This window comes from Rhineura floridana, chromosome 4 (genome assembly GCF_030035675.1).
Source record: "Rhineura floridana isolate rRhiFlo1 chromosome 4, rRhiFlo1.hap2, whole genome shotgun sequence".
NCBI lineage: Eukaryota > Metazoa > Chordata > Lepidosauria > Squamata > Rhineuridae > Rhineura > Rhineura floridana.
This window is the reverse complement of record NC_084483.1, coordinates 110,045,616-110,067,520: the sequence shown is the minus strand read 5'-3', so window position 1 is coordinate 110,067,520 and position 21,905 is coordinate 110,045,616. Positions and strand designations below refer to the sequence as shown.

Sequence of the window (21,905 nt, the reverse complement as noted above, 5' to 3'; positions counted from 1 at the left end):
ATTTTGAGTGTTTTGTTTACGGGCACCTTCTGCGGTACACCTGCTCTTTAGCTTCACCGTTTCTAATACTTGCTGCAAATTGCATAGGATGGTGAATGGATTCTATATAAGACTTAAATTTCCAAATTGCAGTGCACTCATTGTTTCAACCCTAGCTATCTAGCGACACAATTTACTTGTTCATTTATTCTTAAGAATCCATGCACTCCTCTTCTAAATTAGATGTCACCTCATTTTTTCAATGGCTGGTTTTTACAGATTTTTGCAGCTTCAATGTAATTTCAGTGCATTTCTTTCAGATGTGAACTGTCACTGTTTACTTAGCTGGAGGAGTGGTTTATATCTTATACTTATCTCCATTACTTGACCACCTTTTCAACATTTTGTTATCCAATCATCTACTTCCCTGGTATGGAACTCCTGGAATTAAACTGTTGCAAGTTCCACTTTATTTTCAAACTAAATTAAGTTAAAATGAACAAGAGATTTCCAATTCCACCCTAACAGGAAAGCTTCAGTTGAAGGGTGAAAGCGTTGTCAATGTCACATTTTAAAAATTAAAATACATTGTTCACAGTCCTCCTTCCCAAAGGAACTGTGATGCTAGGAGCAATTTATGGGGAAAGCGGTAAATATGTAGCATAGTTATTCCCACACACCACCACCACCACAGAAGGCTACCACTGCTCAATTAGAACTGAACAGGGCTAACAAAAACCTATAGTGAATACTGCTAGCAACAGCAACAAAAACTAGACACACAGGGAAGTTCAGAAGGTGTCAACAATGGTATGAACCACTCACAATGAGTTTCAGGCAGTTCTTCACTATCAAAAATGTTAGCCTAATAGCAAATAAATGTGCTCATATAAAGCAATCCGACTGTCAGAATTACCATTTCCTTAGTACAAAATGGATAAGTGAAATTTAACTAAAAATTATAAAGCGTATGTATTACTGGGTAATGAAAAAGAAGTTGTAATTCTATAGAAACACCAAAGCATCTAAGTATATCTGTACACAAGACAAGGTGTGCACTGATACAACAATATGTAGGGAACACAAATCATGAACTCAGTTACATTCCTTATCAGTATTCGCACAATCACCTCAAAATATGTTCTATCCAACACAAGTAAAATAAACACAATTATGTTCTTCTACAATTCTCACCCATTTTAGCAGGGTTCACCAAAGGTGTTCTCAGCAGATTATAAGAAGAAAATGTTTTTCTTACCTGAATATTTTACACACATAAGATACAGAATGAATAGGAACAGCAAATGCAGCTTCCATTTCCATTGGTAGCACCACACTGGGCTCTCATAAGACATCCTATGAAATAAGAAATTAAACGTTTGAGAAAATTTAAGTTATGGTTATGGTGGACCCATCTGCTTACCAATCTCATGGCCAATAGCCAGAGCTTGGAAGTAACTAGTTACAAGTAACGAATTACTTGTAATTCATTGAGCAACGAGTGGGTAATTCCTTTACATTTTGATTGTAATAGAACTAGGAGTAATTTTACTACTTTTGTGAAGTAATTGTAACGTTTCCAGAATTACTTTTGGGCATTACTTGGTGGGGGGGAGCAGGGGAAGTCTTCTGCTCATCTGATTTGTGGATGAAAATCATGTGCCTCAAACTGGGCTTCTGTGCAGTGTCACTCTTTCCTCATGCTCTGTGGATGGGTAGGAGGCGACGAGGGAGGAGGCGCAGAGTGAGATGGGGTGGAGTGGAAAAAACAATGATTTAAAAAAATGGATAGTGGTGGTGAAGAATGAAGAGGAGGGAAAAAGGATCCGGAGGTCAAGAACATGGATAAAGGAGGAGAAGGAGGCAGCAGCAGAATGGAGATGAAGAACTGTGGAGGTGAAAGATGACGTGTGTATGTGTGTGTGTGCATGTGTGAGTGTGAGTGAGTGAGAGAGAGAGAGAGAGAGAATACTGTGTTTGCACTTGGCACACAAACTGGCCTCCACCACCCTCTCTGGCTACTGTGCTGCATTTGCAGTATTTAAACTTTTTTGCATCTCAGGAGAAAATGTGTGCTTGAGTGAGTGTTCCTTAGTTGGTGGCAGGGCAGGGTCTGGGAGGTGGTTAAGTGAGAGAGATTATGCTGGCTGGCTAAGTGGGGGGGTGCACTTGGTTTGACATGCAAAGATCTGAGTAGTGTCCTCAGCCTCCCTCCCCCCCACCCTTACCAGCAGGGGGAACACCATTGCTATCTTATGAATAAAAATAATTATTCTACTACCTCTGTGTTTGATTATTTTTAATGTTGTTTTAGGCTACTTAGATGTGCAGCAGCCAAGGCCAGCACCTTGTAGGTGTTTTTTTCCTAAGTAACTGAAATGTAATTGTAGTGATTACTTTGGAGGAAAAGTAAAGTAATCAGTTACTTTCAGAGCTATTGTAGTTGTAACGGTAATTACTACTTTTTGGGCCATGTAACTGTAACTGTAATTTATTACTTTTTAAAAGTAATCTTCCAAGCTCTGCCAATAGCTGGAGTAGCCAAGGTGGTGCTCTCCAGGTGTTATTGGATTACAGCTCCCATCAGTTCCAGTGAGCATGGTCAAGGATGATTGAGTTAGTCTGACAACATAGTACAAGTAATCTGATATTACTAATACAAGTGCAGCCACTAACAAATACAGCGTTCCTTTAAAGGGCCAATAGGATGCATTGTTGTAATAAACTAGCAGTATACTAGAAGAGATTAAACTAGCATTCTGGTGGAGCACAGTTGTATCTAAATCTATCAGGCTCAATTTAAGCATGCTAATGTATTCCTAGGTTCATTCACAGCTGGTCTCAAAACCGTGACAGTCTATTCTAGAATGTATTAATTACAAATAATTTTCGTTTGCCAAACCACTTCCATAACCTCCCATAACCTCTTTTGGTAAACCACAATGAAGGTCATGATCACAAGAGCTACTTCTGAACTGCCCAAGTGCTTGAGCACACTCAGCACAACCTCTTTCCCGTAATCATCATTTTCTTTTGTTTTGTAATACAGTGCCTTGCAAAAGTAATCAGACCCCTGACCAACACTCTCATATTACTGAATTACAAATGGTACGTTGTAATTTCATTCTGTATGATATTTTATTTTGAAACACTGAAACTCAAAATCAATTATTATAAGGTAACATTGGTTTTATGTTGGGGAAATGTTTGTAAGAAATCTAAAAAAATGAAACATGTTGATTGCATAAGTATTCAACCCCCACATATTTGGTAGAGCCACTTTTCTCTGCAATAACAGCTTTAAGTCTTTTGGGGTAAGTATATACCAGCATTGCACACAGCGTCGGAGGAATTTTCGCCCATTCTTTTTGGCAGATTTGCTCCAGGTCATTCAGGTTGGTTGGACGTCACTTGTGGACCACAATTTTCAAAGAGCACCACAAACTCTCAATGGGATTGAGATCAGGACTTTGATTGGGCCACTGTAGGACATTCACCCTTTTTTTTTCTTGAGCCACTCCAATGTTGCTTTGGCCTTGTTCTTGGGATCGTTGTCCTGCTGAAAAGTGGATTTCCTCTCAAGCCTCAGTTTTTTAGTGGACTGAAGCAAGTTCTCTTGCAGTATTTCCCTGTATTTTGCTACATCCATTCTTCCTTTGATTTTAACAAGATGCCCAGTCCCTTTTAATGGAAGCATCCCCACAGCATGAAGCTGCCACCACCATACTTCACTGTAGGGATGCTGTATCTTGAGGCATGGGCAGTGTTAGGTTTACGCCACACATAGCGCTTTGAGTTTTGGCCAAAAAGCTCTATCATGGTCTCATCTGACCACAAAACCTTTTTCCCACATCACAGCTGGGGTACTCTCATGATTTCTGGAAAATTCCAGACATGCTTTCAGATGGTACTTTTTGAGTAACGGCTTCTTTCTTGCAACCCTCCCATACAAGCTAGTGTTATGCACAGCTCTTGATATGGTTGACAAGTGCACCATTATTCCACTCCCAGCCACTGAAATCTAGCTCCTTCAAAGTGATTGTTGGCCTCTCTGTGGCTTCTCTCACAAGTCTCCTTCTTGTTTGAGGGCTGAGTTTTAAAAGACAGCTTTTTCTTGGTGTTATACAGCTTCCACTTCCTGGTTATTGATCCAACTGGTTTTTGCAACTGGACACAGAGCTAGTGATCTGAATGTGGGGGGTCTTGCATCAGTCCCTCTGTCATGGACAGATCACTGCTTGCTGAAGTTTAGACTTACAGCGGCTTTTCCCCTCTGCAAGGGTGGGAGACCTATTAAGTTGGTCCGCACCCATAGACTAATGGATCTGGATGGTTTCCAAAAGGCTCTGGGGAGTTTTCCGGCTGATAAGGCTGGCGCTCCCGTCGAAACCCTGGTTGAACTGTGGAATACAGAAATGACCCGGGCATTTGACATGATTGCTCCTGAGCGCCCTCTCCTGTGTACAGCTCGTACGGCTCCATGGTATACCCCAGAGCTGAGAGCTATGAAACAATATAGAAGACGACTTCAGTGCAGATGGAGACGAACTCCTAGTGGATGCAATTATACACTGGTAAGTGCCTATGGTAATCTGTATTTAGGGGCAGTGAGGGTAGCAAAAAAAAAAAATCTTGCTGCCGCTATCAAATCATCACTCTGCCGCCCAGCAGAGCTCTTCAGAATTGTCCGGGGGCTATTACACTCTGGCCCCAGGGACATGGTAGAACCATCTGAGGCCTGCTGTAATGAATTTCCTAGGCACTTCCAGGATAAAATCTTTAGCATCCGCCAGGACTTAGACTCCAGTGTTATAGCAGGTGAATCAAGCAAGGTATCCAGAGCACAGCCTTGTCCCGATTTCTTGGATGAGTTTCAGTTGGTGCAGCTTGAGGACGTTGACAAGGTGCTTGGACAGGTTCGTGCAACCACTTCTGTGCTGGATCCTTGCCCCTCTTGGCTAATAAAAGCTAGCAGGGATGGAACAGCTGGCTGGGCCAGGGAAGTGATTAATGCTTCTCTGCGAGAGGGGATGGTCCCTGGCTGCCTGAAAGAGGCAGTAGTGAGACCACTCCTAAAGAGACCCTCCTTGGACCCAGAAAATCTTAATAACTATAGGCCAGTAGTAAATGTTCCATTCCTGGGCAAGGTCCTTGAACGAGTGGTTGCGGGCCTGCTCCAGACAATCTTGGATGAGACCGATTATTGGATCCATTTCAGTCAGATTTCAGGCCTGGTTTTGGCACAGAAACAGCCTTGGTCGCCCTGTATGATGACCTTTGTCGGGAGAGATACAGGGGGAGTGTGACTCTGCTGATTCTCCTTGATCTCTCAGCGGCTTTCAATACCATCGACCATGGTATCCTTCTGGGAAGACTGGCTGAGTTGGGAGTGGGAGTGACTGCATGGCAGTGGTTCCGCTCCTACTTGGTAGGTCAGCTCCAGAAGGTGGTGCTTGGGGAACATTGCTCGGCACCCTGGACTCTCTAGTATGGGGTTCCACAGGGGTCAGTTCTGTCCCCCATGCTGTTCAACATCTACATGAAACTGCTGGGTGCGGTCATCTGGAGCTTTGGAGTGTGTTGCCATCAGTATGCTGATGACATGCAGCTCTATTTCTCCTTTTCATCTTCTTCAGGTGAGGCGACAATGGACTGGATGAGGGCTAATAACCTGAGGCTCGATCCAGACAAGACTGAGATGCTGCTAGTGGGTGGTTCTTCTGACCGGATGGTGGATGTCCAACCTGTCCTGGATGGGGTTGCACTCCCCCTGAAGGAGCAGGTTCGCAGCTTGGGGGTTCTCTTAGAACCATCTTTGTCACTTGAGGCTCAGGTAGCCTCGGTGGCACAGAGTGGCTTCTACCAACTTTGGTTGGTGGTCCAGCTGCGCCCCTATCTGGACAGGGATAACCTGGCTTCAGTTGTCCATGCTCTGGTAACCTCCAAATTAGATTACTGCAATGCACTCTACCTGGGGCTGCTTTTGAAGACGGTTTGGAAGCTGCAGCTTGTGCAAAATGCAGCGGCCAGATTGGTAACAGGGACCAGATGGTCCGAACATATAAAACCAATTCTGGCCCGCTTGCATTGGCTGCCTGTATGTTTCCGAGCTCGATTCAAGGTGCTGGTTTTAACCTATAAAGCCTTACACGGCTTGGGACCACAATACCTGATGGAACGCCTCTCCCGATACAAACCCACCCATACACTACGCTCAACATCTAAGGCTCTCCTCCGGGTGCCTACTCCGAGGGAAGCTCGGAGGGTGGCAACAAGGGAGAGGGCATTCTCAGTGGTAGCCCCCAAATTATGGAATGATTTCTCTGATGAGGTGCGCCTGGCGCCATCACTGTTATCTTTTCTGCGCCAGGTCAAGACTTTCCTCTTCTCCCAGGCATTTTAGCATGTGTTTTTAAATTGTTTTAAATTTTTTAAATTGTGTTTTAAATTGTTTTTAAAAGATGTGTTTTAAATTTGTATATTTGTTTTTAATGTTTTTAGTTACTGTAAACCGCCCACAGAGCTTTGGCTATGGGGCAGTATACAAATACAATAAATAAATAAATAAACTGTGCTCACTGGGATATCCAAACATTTGGGTATTATTTTGTACCCTTTTCCTAATCTATGCATTTGTATTACATTATCTCCCACTTCTGTAGAATGCTCTTTGATATTAATTTTCCTTCAGATCCACAGCCTGACCAATGATCCTTCAACAATGGAGTTTTTATCCTGACAGTGTGATAGCAACTTTAATGGTTCACAGGTGGAGGCCAATGGTAAGGTAATTGTGTCCTCGATAGGGCAATTTATTTCATCTGTGTAAACTGGTAGCTTCCACAGCACAGTTTCAGTGTTTCAAAATAAAGTATCATACAGAACGAAATTACAATGTACCATTTGTAATTCAGTAATATGAGAGCATTGGTCAGGGGTCTGATTACTTTTGCAAGGCACTGTATTACAAAACAAAAGAAAATGATGATTAGGGGAAAGAGGTTGTGCTGAGTGTGCATAAGCACTTGGGCAGTTCAAAAGTAGCTCTTATTTGTTTGTTTGTTTATTTATTTATTTATTTATTTTATTTGTATCCCGCCCTTCCTCCCAGCAGGAGCCCAGGGCAGCAAACAAAGCACTAAAACACTTTAAAACATCATAGAAACAGAACTTAAAATACATTAACAAAACAGCATTAAAAACATTTAAAAAAAAAAAACTTTAAAAAAGGGTTAAAAACATTATTAAAAAACTTATTAAACAATTCTGACACAGATGCAGACTGGGATAGGTCTTAACTTTAAACGCTTGTTGAAAGAGGAAAGTGTCCAAAATGCACCGAAAAGATAGCAGATGTGGCGCCTGCCTAATATTCAAAGGGAGGGAATTCCACAGGGTAGGTGCCGCCACACTAAAGGTCCGTTTCCTATATTGTGCAGAATGAAGCTCCTGATAAGATGGTATCTGCAGGAAGCCCTCACCTGCAGAGCGCAGTGATCGACTGGGTATATAAGGGGTAAGACGGTCTTTCAGGTATCCTGGTCCCGAGCTGTATAGGGCTTTGTACACCAAAACTAGAACCTTGAACTTGGCTCGGTAGCAAATGGGCAGCCAGTGCAATTCTTTCAGTATCGGGGTGACATGTTGGCGATACCCTGCTCCAGTGAGCAGTCTCGCCGCCACATTTTACACCAGCTGCAGCTTCTGGACCAACCTCAAGGGCAGCCCCACATAGAGCACATTACAGTAATCCAACCTACAGGTTACCAGTGCATGAATAACAGTGGTCAGGCTATCCCAGTCCAGAAACGGCCACAGCTGTCTCACCAGCCGAAGCTGGTAAAAGGCACTCCTAGCCACTGAGGTCACCTGGGCCTCTAGCGACAAAGATGGATCCAGGAGCACCCCCAGGCTATGGACCTGCTTTTTCAGAGGGAGTATGACCCTGTCCAAAGCAGGCAACTGACCAGTTATTCGAACTTGGGAACCACCAACCCACAGTGCCTCTGTCTTGCTAGGATTCATACTCAGTTTATTGGCCCTCATCCAGCCCACCACCAAGTCCAGGCAGTGGTCCAGGGTTTGAACGGCCTCTCCTGATTCAGATGTTACAGAGAAATAAAGCTGGGTATCATCAGCATACTGCTGACATCTTGCCCCATATCTCCTGATGACTGCTCCCAAGGGCTTCATATAGATGTTAAACAGCATGGGGGACAAGATGGTACCCTGCGGCACCCCACAGCACAGCTGCCAGGGGGCCGAAAGACAGTCACCCAATGCTATTCTCTGAGAACGACCCTGGAGATAGGATCGGAACCACTGTAAAACAGTGCCTCCAATATCCATCCCACCAAGTTGTCCCAGAAGGATACCATGGTCAATGGTATCAAAAGCAGCTGAGAGATCAAGTAAGAATAACAGGGTCGCACTCCCCCTGTCTTTCTCCCGATAAAGGTTATCCATTAGGGCGATCAAGGCTGATTCAGTCCCATAACCAGGCCTGAACCCAGACCGGGATGGGTCAAGATAATCTGTTTCATCCAAGAGTACTTGCAATTGCTGAGCCACATCCCTCTCAATCACCTTCCCTAAAAAGGGGGTATTTGCAACCGGTTGGTAGTTGTCACAAACCAATGGGTCCAGGGTGGGTTTTTCAGGAGTGGTCAAATCACCGCCTCTTTCAAGGTGGCTGGAACCACTCCCTCTCACAATGATGCGTTGACCACACCCTGGATCCACTTGGTCAGACCCCCTCGGCAAGCTTTAATAAGCCAAGAAGGGCAAGGGTCGAGAGGACACGTTGCTGGCCGCATCATAGCTAGCACCTTGTCCACGTCATCAGGTCACATCAGCTGAAACCATTCCCAAAAAGTTGCAGCAGACGTTGCACTGGACAGCTCATTGGGGACTACAGTAGATGTGGATGGGGCATCAAGACTGCTATGGAGGCGAGCAACTATATTATTATTATTATTATTATTATTATTATTATTATTATTATTATTATTAAATTTATTTATACCCCGCCGTTTTTCCAAATTGGAACTCACGGCGGCTTCCAGATAAAAAACAGATACAATTAAAACCTACCAAAGTTAAAAGTGTATAATACAGAAACAAATAAATATAGACAGATATAATTAAAAAATGAACTCTAATTTAAAATAGCATTAAACTGTTTCTGATAATAAAAAACTGTACTCATATGCTTTACCCTCAAAGTGCCTTGCAAACAATTCACAGTGGGCCTCCGAAGGGTGTAAGACTCCATTTCCTGGAATTGATGTCAATATGGAAAAGCTCCACTGGACGGCTACTTGAGGATGCGAAGGAGGCAGAGAAGTGGGCCTTCTTCGCCGCCCTCACCGCCACACAGTAGGCACAGTTATGATGTTTTACTCATGCCCGATCAGCCTCACAGCACGTCTTTCGCCACTTGCGCTCTAGCCATCATCCAGCCTGTTTCATTGCCCTTAGCTCACTAGTGCACCAAGGTGCAAGCCGGGCTCCACAGTGCCGGAGAGGGCACTCGGGGGCAACCGTGTCGAGAGCCCAACGCGCCTCACCGTTCCACAGTGTGGCAAGGGCTTCAACAGGGTCACCTGCTCTATCTACTGGGAACTCCCCCAGGGCATTCAGGAATCCTGTGGATTCCAGTAGGCTCTGGGGGCGGACCATCTTAATCTGTCCACCACCCCTTCAGGGACGGATCAGAGCCATAAGTCTAGACTTCACCAGGAAGTGATCTGACCATGACAATGGGGTGACATCCACCCCCGCTATCTCCAGACCACCCCTTCCTCCATCTGGAGGAAAAACCAAGTCGAGGGTGTGCCCTGCCCTATGTGTTGGGCCAGTAAGAAGTTGAGACAGCCCCATGGTCATCATGGAGTCCATGAATTTCCGAGCCGGAACACTAGAGGCAGCCTCAGCATGAACATTGAAATCACCCAGCACTATCGTTCCGGGCTCCTCCAACACCACAGCCGAGATGACCTCCACCAGCTCGGTCAGACAAGCTGCCGGGCAGCAGGGTGGACGGTACACCAGCAGCAACCCTAGTTTCCTGTCTCCTCAGCCCAACACCAGATGCAGGCCCTCACAGCCAGCTCCAAGACAGAGTGGTTTCCTGGTGACAGAAATGGAAGTTCTGTAGACCACAGCAACTCCTCCCCCCCGTCCCTGCAGCCTGTGCTGGTGCTGCAGCAAGAATCCAGGTGGGCAAAGCTGGGTCAGATCAACCCCTCCAAGCTCAGCCACCTTAGTAATACACACCAAATCGGCACCTTCATTCACAATCAAGTCATGGATGAGAGTGGTCTTATTATGTACCAATCTGGTGTTAAACAACAACACACACAGGCCAGCGGGCACAGCAGATGAGCAACGAGGAACCAATCCATGAGAGGAATGGCAGCAAGGAACAAAATGCAGATAGCCTTGCCTTCGCCTTCTCAGGTAATTCACCACCTCCCCATGGCTATATTTCCCTCTGCCCGTAATCACTGAAATTGGGGTGTACTAAGACTCCTCCTACGACCCTCCACGGCGCAGAGTGGTAAGCGGCGGTAACGCAGCCGAACCTCTGCTCACGGCCGGAGTTCGATTCCAACAGAAGGAGGAAGTCGAATCTCCAATAAAAGGGGTCAAGGTCCACTCAGCCTTCCATCCATCCGTGGTCGGTAAAATTAGTACCCAGCATATGCTGGGGGTTAAAGAAAGGCCGGGGAAGGAACTGGCAATCCCACCCCATATATACAGTCTGCCTAGTAAACGTTGCAAGACATCACCCTAAGAGTCGGAAACAACTCGCACTATAAGTGCGGGGACACCTTTACCTTTTTAAGACTCCTCCTAAACACCTAATACGGGCCCAACGCGAGTCCAGCAACAAAGCCTGCCAGAGCAAATTATCCCAGTAGGCCTCTGTGAGGATTGGGAACAGTCACACCCATTCAAACTTTTTCACACAGGGCCCATTTACTCCCCCTCCTGTCTCACACCCAGGGAGGGCCAGCCTTTTGCCAGTTACAGACTCTCACTCTGAAGGCATCTGGCGACTTTCTCCTTTCATTCAGTTCACTGCACAGGCTCCCACCCTGTGCAGCAACTACACATGCACCACATGCCCTCCCCACCACCTATCTCCTCTAGACTGGTTTAACAGAAAACAATTTTTTTTAAAAAGTAATAGAAAAATAGAAGAGGGTAGCACCCTCGCCCTCAGGACTCCCTAAGGGGCTCCCCAAGGGCAGCTGGGCTTTTATGCCTCCTGCCCCAGCCAGCAGCTGTTGCAAGGGGCTGCGAGATTAACTGCAGCCTCTCTCTGGAGCAAGGGCCAGGCAGAGGGTCCCAGTCCTTGCAGTACTTACCAGGGACTTCAGCTGTCTGGACAGACAGCAGCCCAAAGGAGCTAGTAACAGGCACCCAGATGCCAGATACTCACTCCCAGTGCAGGTCTTCCTCAGTCCCCTCGTGCTACAGCTGTTGTGATCGTGACCTTCACTGTGGTTTACCAAAAGAGGTTATGGAAGTGGTTTGGCAAACCAATACTATTTGTGATTAATACATTCTAGAATAGACTGTCACCGTTTTGAGACCAGCTGTGAATGAACCTGATTATTTTTGCAAAGCACTGTATATGGAGAAATTTTGCTTTCTACTTTTTTCACAAACAAACAAACATTATAATATAAAAAAATATCATGAGATAAGTTTGAGATCTGTCAATGTAAAGGATTTGGTCCATGATGGAGTCAAGGTAAAACTGTATCATCCAGATCTATTAATGCATGCATATCCACCATGACTTTTTATTGTGTGGTTTTTTTGGAACAACAGGCTGCTTTTGAAAGTGCACCAAGTTTCAAAACTGTTTTGCAGTATAGTGAGGGAAAACTGCTATTCATGAAACATGAAGTACAACTAGTTATGCAAAGCTTGTTTCATGGTTTCCTGGACTGTAATCAGTAAGGAAGCAAACAGAATGTCATTTTAATGCAGAAATTCTGAAGGAAGTTACACTGCACACTTTTAAATACTTATCACTGGAATTATTCTGTTTGTTTTGAAGAGGTTACTCCAAGATTAGTATAAAGATAACAGCTTAATTGTGCAATCCTACATTTGAGTTCTACTGGCTGAGAGTCTACAGCAGGTGTGGAGAACGTTTGGCCTTTCAGACATGCTGAACCAGAAGTCCTGTGATCTCTAACAATTGGCCATGCTTTCTGGGGTTGGTGGATCAGCAACTTCTGGGGGCCAAAGTTTCCACACCTCTGGGCTATAGGATTTGGCAGAAGCCCGGCTACACCAGTGGAAGTTGAGCCACTGGTGGGCCCATCTCCTGCATCTCAACCTCATGCTCAATAGCTGTAGCCAAGGTGGTGCCCTCCAGGTGTTATTGGATTACAACTCCCATCAGCTCCGGTCAGCATGGTCAAGGATAATGGGAGTTGTAGTCTGACAACATCTGGAGGACACGACTTTGGTTGGAAGTTGCCACTGTTAGTATGTGTCTGTCATTGCCTTTGTTGCATGCCCTGGCCTCTTCCTTTGACTGCTAGGCAAGTATATTTTCTTTCCTGGGTGAATCTTGAACCCTTGTGCCAAGAACATTGTGTGTGTTGTGGGTGTGGTCTTTCCTTCTTCCCCCTTGTGTGCTGTAGTCCAAAACAGTGCTGTTGATGAACATACAGGATTAAAATCCCTGTCTGTAGAGATGCCTGGAAATTTGCAGTCCTGGGATTGTTTCTGGTTTGCCACTGAATTGGCTAACTATTGGAAGTGCTGTGGCATTGTTTTGCATGTGTGATAATGCAGGGGTGGGTCCTTGTCATTGTTAAGTTCAATGGCTCCCTCCATTTGTGACTGTATGTGAGAATCAGTACATTTCCTGACTGATAGGCTTTGGCAGTGTTTCCAGGATGGTAATGATGTGTCTGCCATTTTTATACAACTTTGAGAATTTCAGATATGTGTGTTTTCCTCTACCTACCCAGCTGAGCACATATAGGATATTATTTATTTAAGTATATTCTGTTTAATGCCAAAATAGGCTTCTAAGTAGTTTACATAGAGTAAACATCAGTTACATTAACATCCATAATAAAAATACATGATAAAACAATTCCATTAAAAGAACACAGCAGTTAAAAAAGAAGGCTCAGGTGGAGAGTTCAAGGGAAACGGGCGTCTTCAAAAGCCGCAGAATCCCAGTACAGATGGGGCCTCTCATTTCAGCAGGAAGTACATTCCACAACACTGATGCTAACAGTGAAAAGGCCCACTTTTGTGTTACTACTGGATTCGAACTGCTTTTATGTATGTGTTGTTTATATATTTTATATAATTTGAATTTAAAATTGTTTTTATATATGCAATTTTTTTCACTGTTTTTAATATACGTAACTGTTTCATAAAAAAGTTATTATACTGTAAATTGCATCAGGGAAATCCCTCTGGGAAGTGATTAATAAATAAAATTAATAATAACCAGGCTGTGGCAAGACAAACTGGGTTCCATTTTTTTAACTTACTGCCCTTACCAGTCAATGGAGGGGAAGTTGGTCCAGAGCTGTTTAAGACTTTATATGTGAATAAGAAAACCTTAAAACTGGCTCAGGCTAATAGACAGTAAATGCAAGTCCGTCGGCACTGGTACGATATAAGCCTGATAATAGACACTGCCCAGGCCACAGCATTCTGCATTAGCTGCAACCTCAGGGCCAGCCATAAGGGAAGCCCCACATGCAGTGCTTTACAAAATTCTAAATGTGAGGTACCACTGCAAGAGCCACAGTGGCTAAGCTAACCTTGTCCCAGAAAGGTTGTTAATGCACCAGCAGACGCTGGTGATAGGCTTTCTTTGCCATAGAAGCCACCTGGGCCTCTACAGAGAAAGATAGTTCCAAGAGCATCCCTACACTGCATAACTGATCCTTCTGAGGAAGTGTAACCCCATCGAGACCAGGCAAAAATCCCCAATTCTCAGACCTGGGAACCACTCACCCAGTTTCAGTTTCAATTTATTGGTCTTCATCCAGCCCACCACTGCTTTCAGGCACTGGTTTAGCTTGTGCAGTCTCTCTCCTGACTTAGATTTAACAGAGACATAGAACTGGGTGTCATCAACACACCAGGGACACTGCATCCCAAATCCCCTTAAGACTGTTCCCAATAGCTTCATGTAGATGTTAAATAGCACTGGGGATAAAACAGCACTTTGTGATACCTTCAAACTGAGTTGCCAGCGTATGGACACTAAGTCCTCTAAAACTATTCTCTGTGATCATCTATGCAAGTAGGAGTGGAACCACCATACACAGTGCTTCCAACCCACAACTCACACAAGCAATCCAGGAGAATACCATTAATTGTATCAAAAGCCACTGAAAGATCTAACAATTGTAAATGGGATGCACTCCGTCTCTCCTGGGGAAAAGGTCATCCATCACAGAGACCAAGGCTGATTCTATGCCAAAACCAGGCCTGAACCCATACTGGATATGGTAGCCATTCCGCCAATGCAGTAGCAACTTATCTTCCCGTGCCCCTGCAAAATTAAAGTACAGGATTCCTCTGTAATTGTCTCTAGATCACAACCACAAGGTATGTTTTAAAGACAAAGCAGCCTGCATTTCAAAGGTACACTGCATTTCATGGAAATTGACCATGCAGTCCTATACATGTTTACTCAGAAGTAAGTCCCATTACTTCTTATTCTTCAGAAATAAATACGTAGCTGATTATGAAACATTTTTCTTCACTGAAGGTTGCTTTAAATTATGAAGCTGAAATTATGACTTAACTTTCTGACATGCTGTAAAATTAAACTTAATAGCACTGAAGATGATCATACACTACTTGTGACTTTGGAACATAAAAAGCTCTTTGACAAAGCCAGACACTCTAAAATAACCAAATTAGCACACAACAAAATACTTGTTCTGCAACTTCATACAATTGCAACTAAAATGGACATGGACTGCCTTCTAGCCGATCCCGACTTATGGCGACCCTATGAATGGGGTGTTCATAGTAAGTGGTATTCAGAGGGAGTTTACCATTGCCTCTTCTGAGGCTAGTCCTCCCCAGCTGGCTAGGGCCTGCTCAGCTTGCCAGAGCTGCACAAGCCAGCCCCTTCCTTGTCCGCAACTGCCAGCTGGGGGACAACTGGGCTCCTTGGGACTATGCAGCTTGCCCATGGCTGCACAGGTGGCAGGGCACATAACCCCTGAGTCACTTACTGTGGGGGTGACCTTTAGCTGGCCCTTTACACCCAGGAGACATCAGCGGGGATTTGAACTCACAGACTCTGGACTCCCAGCCAGGCTCTCCTCCCCAATGTGCTATACCAGCTGTTTTAAATTGCAACTAAATCCTTACTAAAATCTCTGAAAATGGAATGCCAGAAATCAGTAATCAATAGCTGATAAATGTACAAATATGCTGGGTTCTTTATTAGACCTAGAAAATTGCCTCCAGTTCCTTAGCCCCAGTTGTCTACATGTAACAATAGCTAAATCCCCTCTCCCTAGTTTCTGTGAGCAGAATGCATATATCTCATCTCCAAGCATTAAGGGCAGACTATGATTTGAACCTGATTTTTACACAAAACCATCTTATCTGCCCAAGTACTCCAGTAAATTATCTACAGCTACAACTATGGGCTAAACTGATGTGGGTAAATACAGATTACACCATGAATATCGTAGAGTGAAAGCTAAGCTTCCATATTCAGTCAAGTTTACCTTAACAGATTATTATTTCACTCTGAAAAAGACATAAGAGATTAGAATTTATTCTCACTTCTATGTATCCTGATGTGTCTGTAAGATATGCCTTAAATATGTCACAACACATATGCAGAAAACCTAACAAAACAATTGAACTCCATTTTATAATTATTTAGACCTCGTTATCTTAAATCAATTGCTCTAGTTGAATTTACATCCTGCCCTTCCGCCCAAAGGAGCCCAATTATGTCTACTTTATTCTTTTTTTGACAGCTGGTATAGCACAGTGGGGAGCAGAGCCTGGCTGGGAGTCCAGAGTCTGTGAGTTCAAATCCCCGCTCATGTCTTCTGGGTGTAAAGATCAACCCCACAGGGAGTGGCTCAGGGGTTACATGCCTTGCCACCTGTGCAGCCGTGGGCAAGCTGCATAGTCCCAAGGAGCCCAGTTGCCCCTCAGCTGGCAGTTGCGGACAAGGAAGGGGCTGGCTTGTGCAGCTGTGGCAAGCTGAGCAGGCCCTAGCCAGCTGGGAAGGACTAGCCTCAGAGGGAGGCAATGGTAAACCCTGTCTGAATACCGCTTACCATGAAAACCCTATTCGTAGGGTCGCCAGAAGTCAGGATCGACTTGAAGACAGTCAATTTTTTATTCTTTTTTTATATAGACCTTTATAACTCAGCATGTGTCTGGAACTACTCCAGACGCACAACAAAAGCTAACATTAATAATACAGTATCACTTATTTTTGTCCCACCTACCCCCATAAGAATCTTCTGCATTAGCATAGGTGGAGAAAAAGGAAGATGGCCAGAATGCACTCTGGCCAGAAATAGCTATTGGAATAATATATGACTTGTGCTGTAAAAATGGAGTGAAAAATCCTCTTAATTTGAACAGACTGGCTACTACAGGCCCAAGACATTACATAACAGACCTTGTCAAATTTATTTTCTGGAGTGGGAGCCTACTGGTCTTCATAGTTCGTAGTTTGGGGGTTCTTCTTGACTCTTCCTTGTCTCTCGAGGCCCAAGTGGCCTCGGTGGCACGGAATGCGTTTTACCATCTTCGTCTGGTAGCCCAACTACGCCCCTATCTGGACAGGGACGACCTCGCCTCCGTTGTCCATGCTCTGGTAACTTCAAGATTGGATTACTGTAATGCGCTCTACGTAGGGCTGCCCTTGAAGACAGTTCGGAAGCTTCAGCTGGTGCAGAACGCAGCTGCCAGATTATTGACGAGGACCAGTTGGTCTTCACATATAACACCTGTCCTGGCGCGTCTGCACTGGCTTCCTATTTGCTTCCGGGCGAGATTCAAGGTGCTGGTTTTGACCTATAAAGCCTTACACGGCGTGGGACCTCAATACCTTGTGGAACGCCTCTCTCACTATGAACCTACCCGTTCACTTCGTTCAGAATCTAAGGTCCTCCTCCGGGTACCAACCCATCGGGAAGCCCGGAGGGTGGTTACGAGATCTAGGGCCTTTTCTGTGGTGGCCCCTGAGTTGTGGAACAGCCTCCCCAAAGAGGTACGCCTGGCGCCTACACTTCCATCTTTTCGGCGCCAGGTAAAGACCTTTTTATGCTCCCAGGCATTTTAATCTTCTTAACTTTTTTAATCTTTTAATCTGTATTTTAATTTTTGTAGTATTTATTTTGTTTTTGCTGTGCTTTTCGTTGTTTGTTTGTATATGTTTTTGTATTTTTATTATGATATATTGTATTTTATTTTGTTTGTTCACCGCCCTGAGAGCTATTTCGCTAAGGGCGGTATATAAATTGAAATAATAAATAAATAAATAAATAGCATCCTCTCAAACACCCTTATTTGTTCTTTTTTCCTGCTAGTACTGACTGCAGTGCATGCTTCTCTTGCACCAGTCATTAACAATGGCCACTGTATTGTAATGTTACCTCACATGCACACACATATAGGTTGTTAAAAGACTCACTTAATGTAAACAAACACGGTGGCATCTAGAAAAGAATCATTACCGATTCCTTGGTTTAGTTTACATAGTTAGAAGTTGAAAGTGACTATAGGTCATGTAGTCTAAACCCTGCACAAAGTAGACTATTCTACTACCAGCCCTCCACATAGCAGTTTATGCACTCAAGGTCCAAATGTATCATAAAACATTGCCACAGATGCTACATAAAAATCAGTGCAGAGAGGGAGACAAACCACATGTGAGGCAAAAATTAATGCAGAACAGGAGGCAAAATCCACATATAGCATTCAATCAGATACTTAGTACAAGCCAAACCTCATTTACCAAATCATCCCCGAAGAAAACGATGTTAGGTGAAATTCCATGCCACTTGGTCAGTAGTTATTTCAGTCCCCAATGTGAGACTCCTGTTCTTGCTACCTGCACGGGACCAGAAAAACACTGTGTCAAGCCATGGTACACGGTTAGTGATCATGCCATGCTGAACATAGCCCACCAACCATGTATTTTGGCCTGAAACCCTTCCCTAATTTTGGAGTCCCAGTCAGGCAGCAAAAACAGAAGATTTATTGAGACCCTGTTGAACTGCTATATGTGACTGACATACTGTATTTGGCTTGGTAGGTCACAAGATAATTTTTTTAAAAAGCTTCCACATTTTTTGACCAAAGAACTTTCCTGAGCCCAGTGACTTATATTTAAACCATCAATAGAAAACATATCCTTTATGAAGTGATCAATTCTGCTTTGAGCTTCTAATCTCTCAGTCATACAAGAAAGGGTATGTGAAATATATTTCATGTAATTTTGACACTGTTTCCGAGACACTACAAACACGGGGGCCTCAGTTAGGAAGACTGCATGCAGAACTACAAAAAGATGGCTGTTGCCTCTTGCTCAGACTCAGTCTGGAACTAGTCATGAGTACTGGCAAAATACCAAAATCAAGGAAGAGAGGCCCAGAAGCTTGTTAAATTGTATAAGAACAACAACAACATAAACATAAACTCTTCCATCTAAGGTATTTGGAAAAATAACTTATAGCCTGGGCCATATGTAGGTTTACTTTGTCTATCACTGCTTTCATGACAGCTGCATAATTTTGTCTTTATTTCAAAAGCCAAACTCCCTTGTTGTCTGATGCGCAATCCAATTAAAATGAAGTGTCGTTTTAAGATTGAAGAATGACATCAGTTGAACTGAATCAACCATCTCAAATCCAACTACTTTACTTTACATACATGAACTGTGGATTAATAAGGCAGCAGACCATATTATAACAAGCAAAATCATTCACAGAGAAAAGGATTGCCAAGAACTGCTTAGCACTGTTGTGATATGTACATAATGTATTGAACAAAGAACTCAGTATGACCTCCAAAACTGAATGCTACAAAGCCCGACTTTGGTTAGAGTAATGAATAGAATGAGTACAGAATTTCCTTGGTTTCATTCATATAATTGAGATCCTGCATGATTATCCACCAGAAGTAGAATTTCAAATTCTGACCTAAAGGGAAATTCCATCTGATGTGTAAGTTTACAAGAGAGATCATGCATACAAGTTTCCTCTTGAAGACTAATTTTTGCTGATGTTGTACAATAGCTCTAGGAGATATTGCTGTCTCAGATGCTTTTTTTTTTTTTAAGGATAATTTCCAGGCTACTTTGGAACAGTTCAACAACAAACAAAACCAAATATTACCGCTACAATGTGATTATAAAAGATTTTAACTGCTAAATATTAATGTAAATTTAAATTATAAACTGATCATTTTATCCAACCAAGGTATTACTAGTTTTATAACATTAACATTTGGGATGAAATTAATTATAATGCAAAATGTTTGCAACACATGTTGTTCATGACACAGATATCTTCCCAACAACCTAAGGGTTCAGTGTCTATTACAATGCAATGTTATTTAGTTTTACCATTACAGTAATCTACACTGAACTACCGTCTCCCACATTTAAAGCCAGAACTTTATGTACTGCACCACCATTCAGTAGACTAAAGGTCTACACTTAACCTAGGCATTATAACCAAAATGGAAGGATTTATTCAGGAACATTTTGAAAGCAATTTCCTTTATTCTTCACCTTCTTGCCCAAAATTATTGAGTGTGAAAAAAACGACACTCTCTTGTCTGATTATTTAGGCAGACTATCAAGTGCCACCAAAGGAGGTGAGCCTGTTGGTTATTGTGCTTGAGCGTAATAACAAGGACACCCACTAGGAGAGTTAACAAATACATAACTTCCCAAACTGAACAATGTAATATTCTGTCTCTCAAAAAATAGCAAAAAATAGCCTAGCAGACAAAGAGAAAGGATGAAAGTACAAAGGAGTTGAATACCTTCTGTTCCATGAACCTCCTCACTCTCCCCCCTTTTGGAGGGGGGCAGAACACCTTTCTGGTTAGAAATAGCTCCTTTACAAATCTGATATCAAAATCTCACTCCCACTTTCACTCAGATAAAATCTGGGATTTAAAACTAAGCCGTTACAAAGATAAGCCATAGCCATACAGAATGTGAAAGCATAGATCAAGTTCTATCCAAAAACCACAAGCGTGTACCTATTCTCGTGGCCCTCCTAGCACACCTATGATATTCAAAAACTAGTAACGATTTCCAAATTAAACAATTATCAAACATCAAAGGTGAATTTGGGGCCTCTTTAAAATACAAATAAAAACTTTCACCACTAGCATTCCATAATCCAAAAGCAACAAAATGCCATCATTCGCTACCTGGCTGCCATATTTTTTAAAAAACGAGATCCTGGTAAAATCAGGTTCAGGACTTTTGGCATTGGTGCAAAGTCTCTTACCTGCTCTCCAGGAAATAGGCTCCCCCCCCCCTTTCTGGCCCTGGCTACCTTTCTGCTCAGAAGAGTCGGGGGGGGGATGATATTGTCTGTTTCCTGGAAGAAAATCGTGTGTAGACGAAAGCTAAACGAGTTTATTTGTTTCCCAAGGGCTGGCAAGGCATCAGAGAGAGAATCATTCACAAGGCTAGAAGAAGAAGAGGAAAGCATAGCGTGTTCCTTTTCAACTGATAAGCGCTGAGAAACTTACATGTTCACATTACTTTGTCCGAGCAACCATCCTCTCCTGCGGGCTGGCTGGTACTCTTCTTCCTCTTTCTCCTCCTCCTCCACTTCGTCCTTTTCTACCTCACGGGGCTCCGTGGAGAAGTTCACCAGCGCAGGTCCATCACCTCAGGGAGGAGTTCCCCCCACCCAGTCCATGCGCGAAGTTGGAAGTACTGGTTTACTGCCTTTCCCGTTTGAGGGAAAGGTAAAGGGGGGGGGAAGCAGCGTGTCCCAAACCCAAAACACCCTCTTCAAAACGTTAAGCGCCGCTCCTGAGGCGGCAGCAGTAGCAGCTCCCTGAGGGCGAAGGAGTCACACAACGAGGCGAAAAGGCTTCTTCGCTCCTTTGCGCCACGTTCCCGCCCAGCTCGGCGATTCCCGTGCCGAGGGAGGGCCTAGATCTGCACTGGACTTTCAGGTGGCTCCACCGCCTCAAAATAGCCTCTGTGAATCCCCGGCTGGCCGCCTCTCGCTTCGGCAGGCCGGGATACGACGCTCAGCCCCACCCTGTACCGACGGGGGGGGGGGGGAGAGACCCAACAGTTGTTGAAACACGAACGCCACAAAACTTCACACACGCGAGCGAGCGCGCACTCGTAGAGTCGTTAACGTCGGCTAGTCTCTTTCTCCAACCGCGCTAGTTTCAGTAATAAGCACGTGCTGAAAACTGGCGGCGGGGAGGGGGGGAAGAGAGAGAGAGAGAGTCTGTTGCTTCTATCAAAGGTTCATTGCCCTGAGTTCAAATGTTAAAACTCCCTTAAGAGGAAGCTGCACCTGTTGAAATTCTGTATTTGTTCTGGGTATAAATCGGACCCAGTACGATTAAAATATTAAAATATGTGAATTTGCATGTTTTTTCATCATAGCTCATGAGCTGCACCATAAACATGGACCTGGCACTTTCCAGCGCTTCCATAGCACAAAAGTATAGACCTAAGAGAGGGATCCTCATGGATTCTTTTGATTTTTACTCGGGGTCCTCCCAAATCACAATCAAATCACAGAGTGTCCGTGGACTGGACCATCAAATTACAAATCTGGAGCTTTCCACTCTGCCATGACGCAAAAACCCAAATCCAATTATGGTAGATTTTAGGGGTTCTGAATATACTTGTGAGGATCCATGCTTATAATCTA

The 21,905-nt window shown here is 43.9% G+C and overlaps 1 protein-coding gene across 4 annotated transcripts in view; it reads right to left on the bottom strand.

Moving 5' to 3' along the window:
- ADGRG6 (adhesion G protein-coupled receptor G6) overlaps positions 1-21,430 on the bottom strand; it is a 196,042-nt gene extending 174,612 nt beyond the window's left edge. For 3 of the 4 annotated variants that reach the window (XM_061624017.1, XM_061624019.1, XM_061624018.1), the window contains exons 1-3: positions 20,752-21,429; positions 17,993-18,088; positions 1,238-1,335 (exon numbers count right to left, since the gene is read on the bottom strand). In XM_061624017.1, coding sequence (XP_061480001.1) covers positions 1,238-1,335; positions 17,993-18,033 — 139 coding nt within the window. In that variant the 5' untranslated portion in view covers positions 18,034-18,088; positions 20,752-21,429. Of the gene's footprint in view, positions 1-1,237; positions 1,336-17,992; positions 18,089-20,751 lie in introns of all 4 variants that reach the window. The other variant, XM_061624020.1, reaches the window with a different exon arrangement.
- Positions 21,431-21,905: the final 475 nt, after the last annotated feature.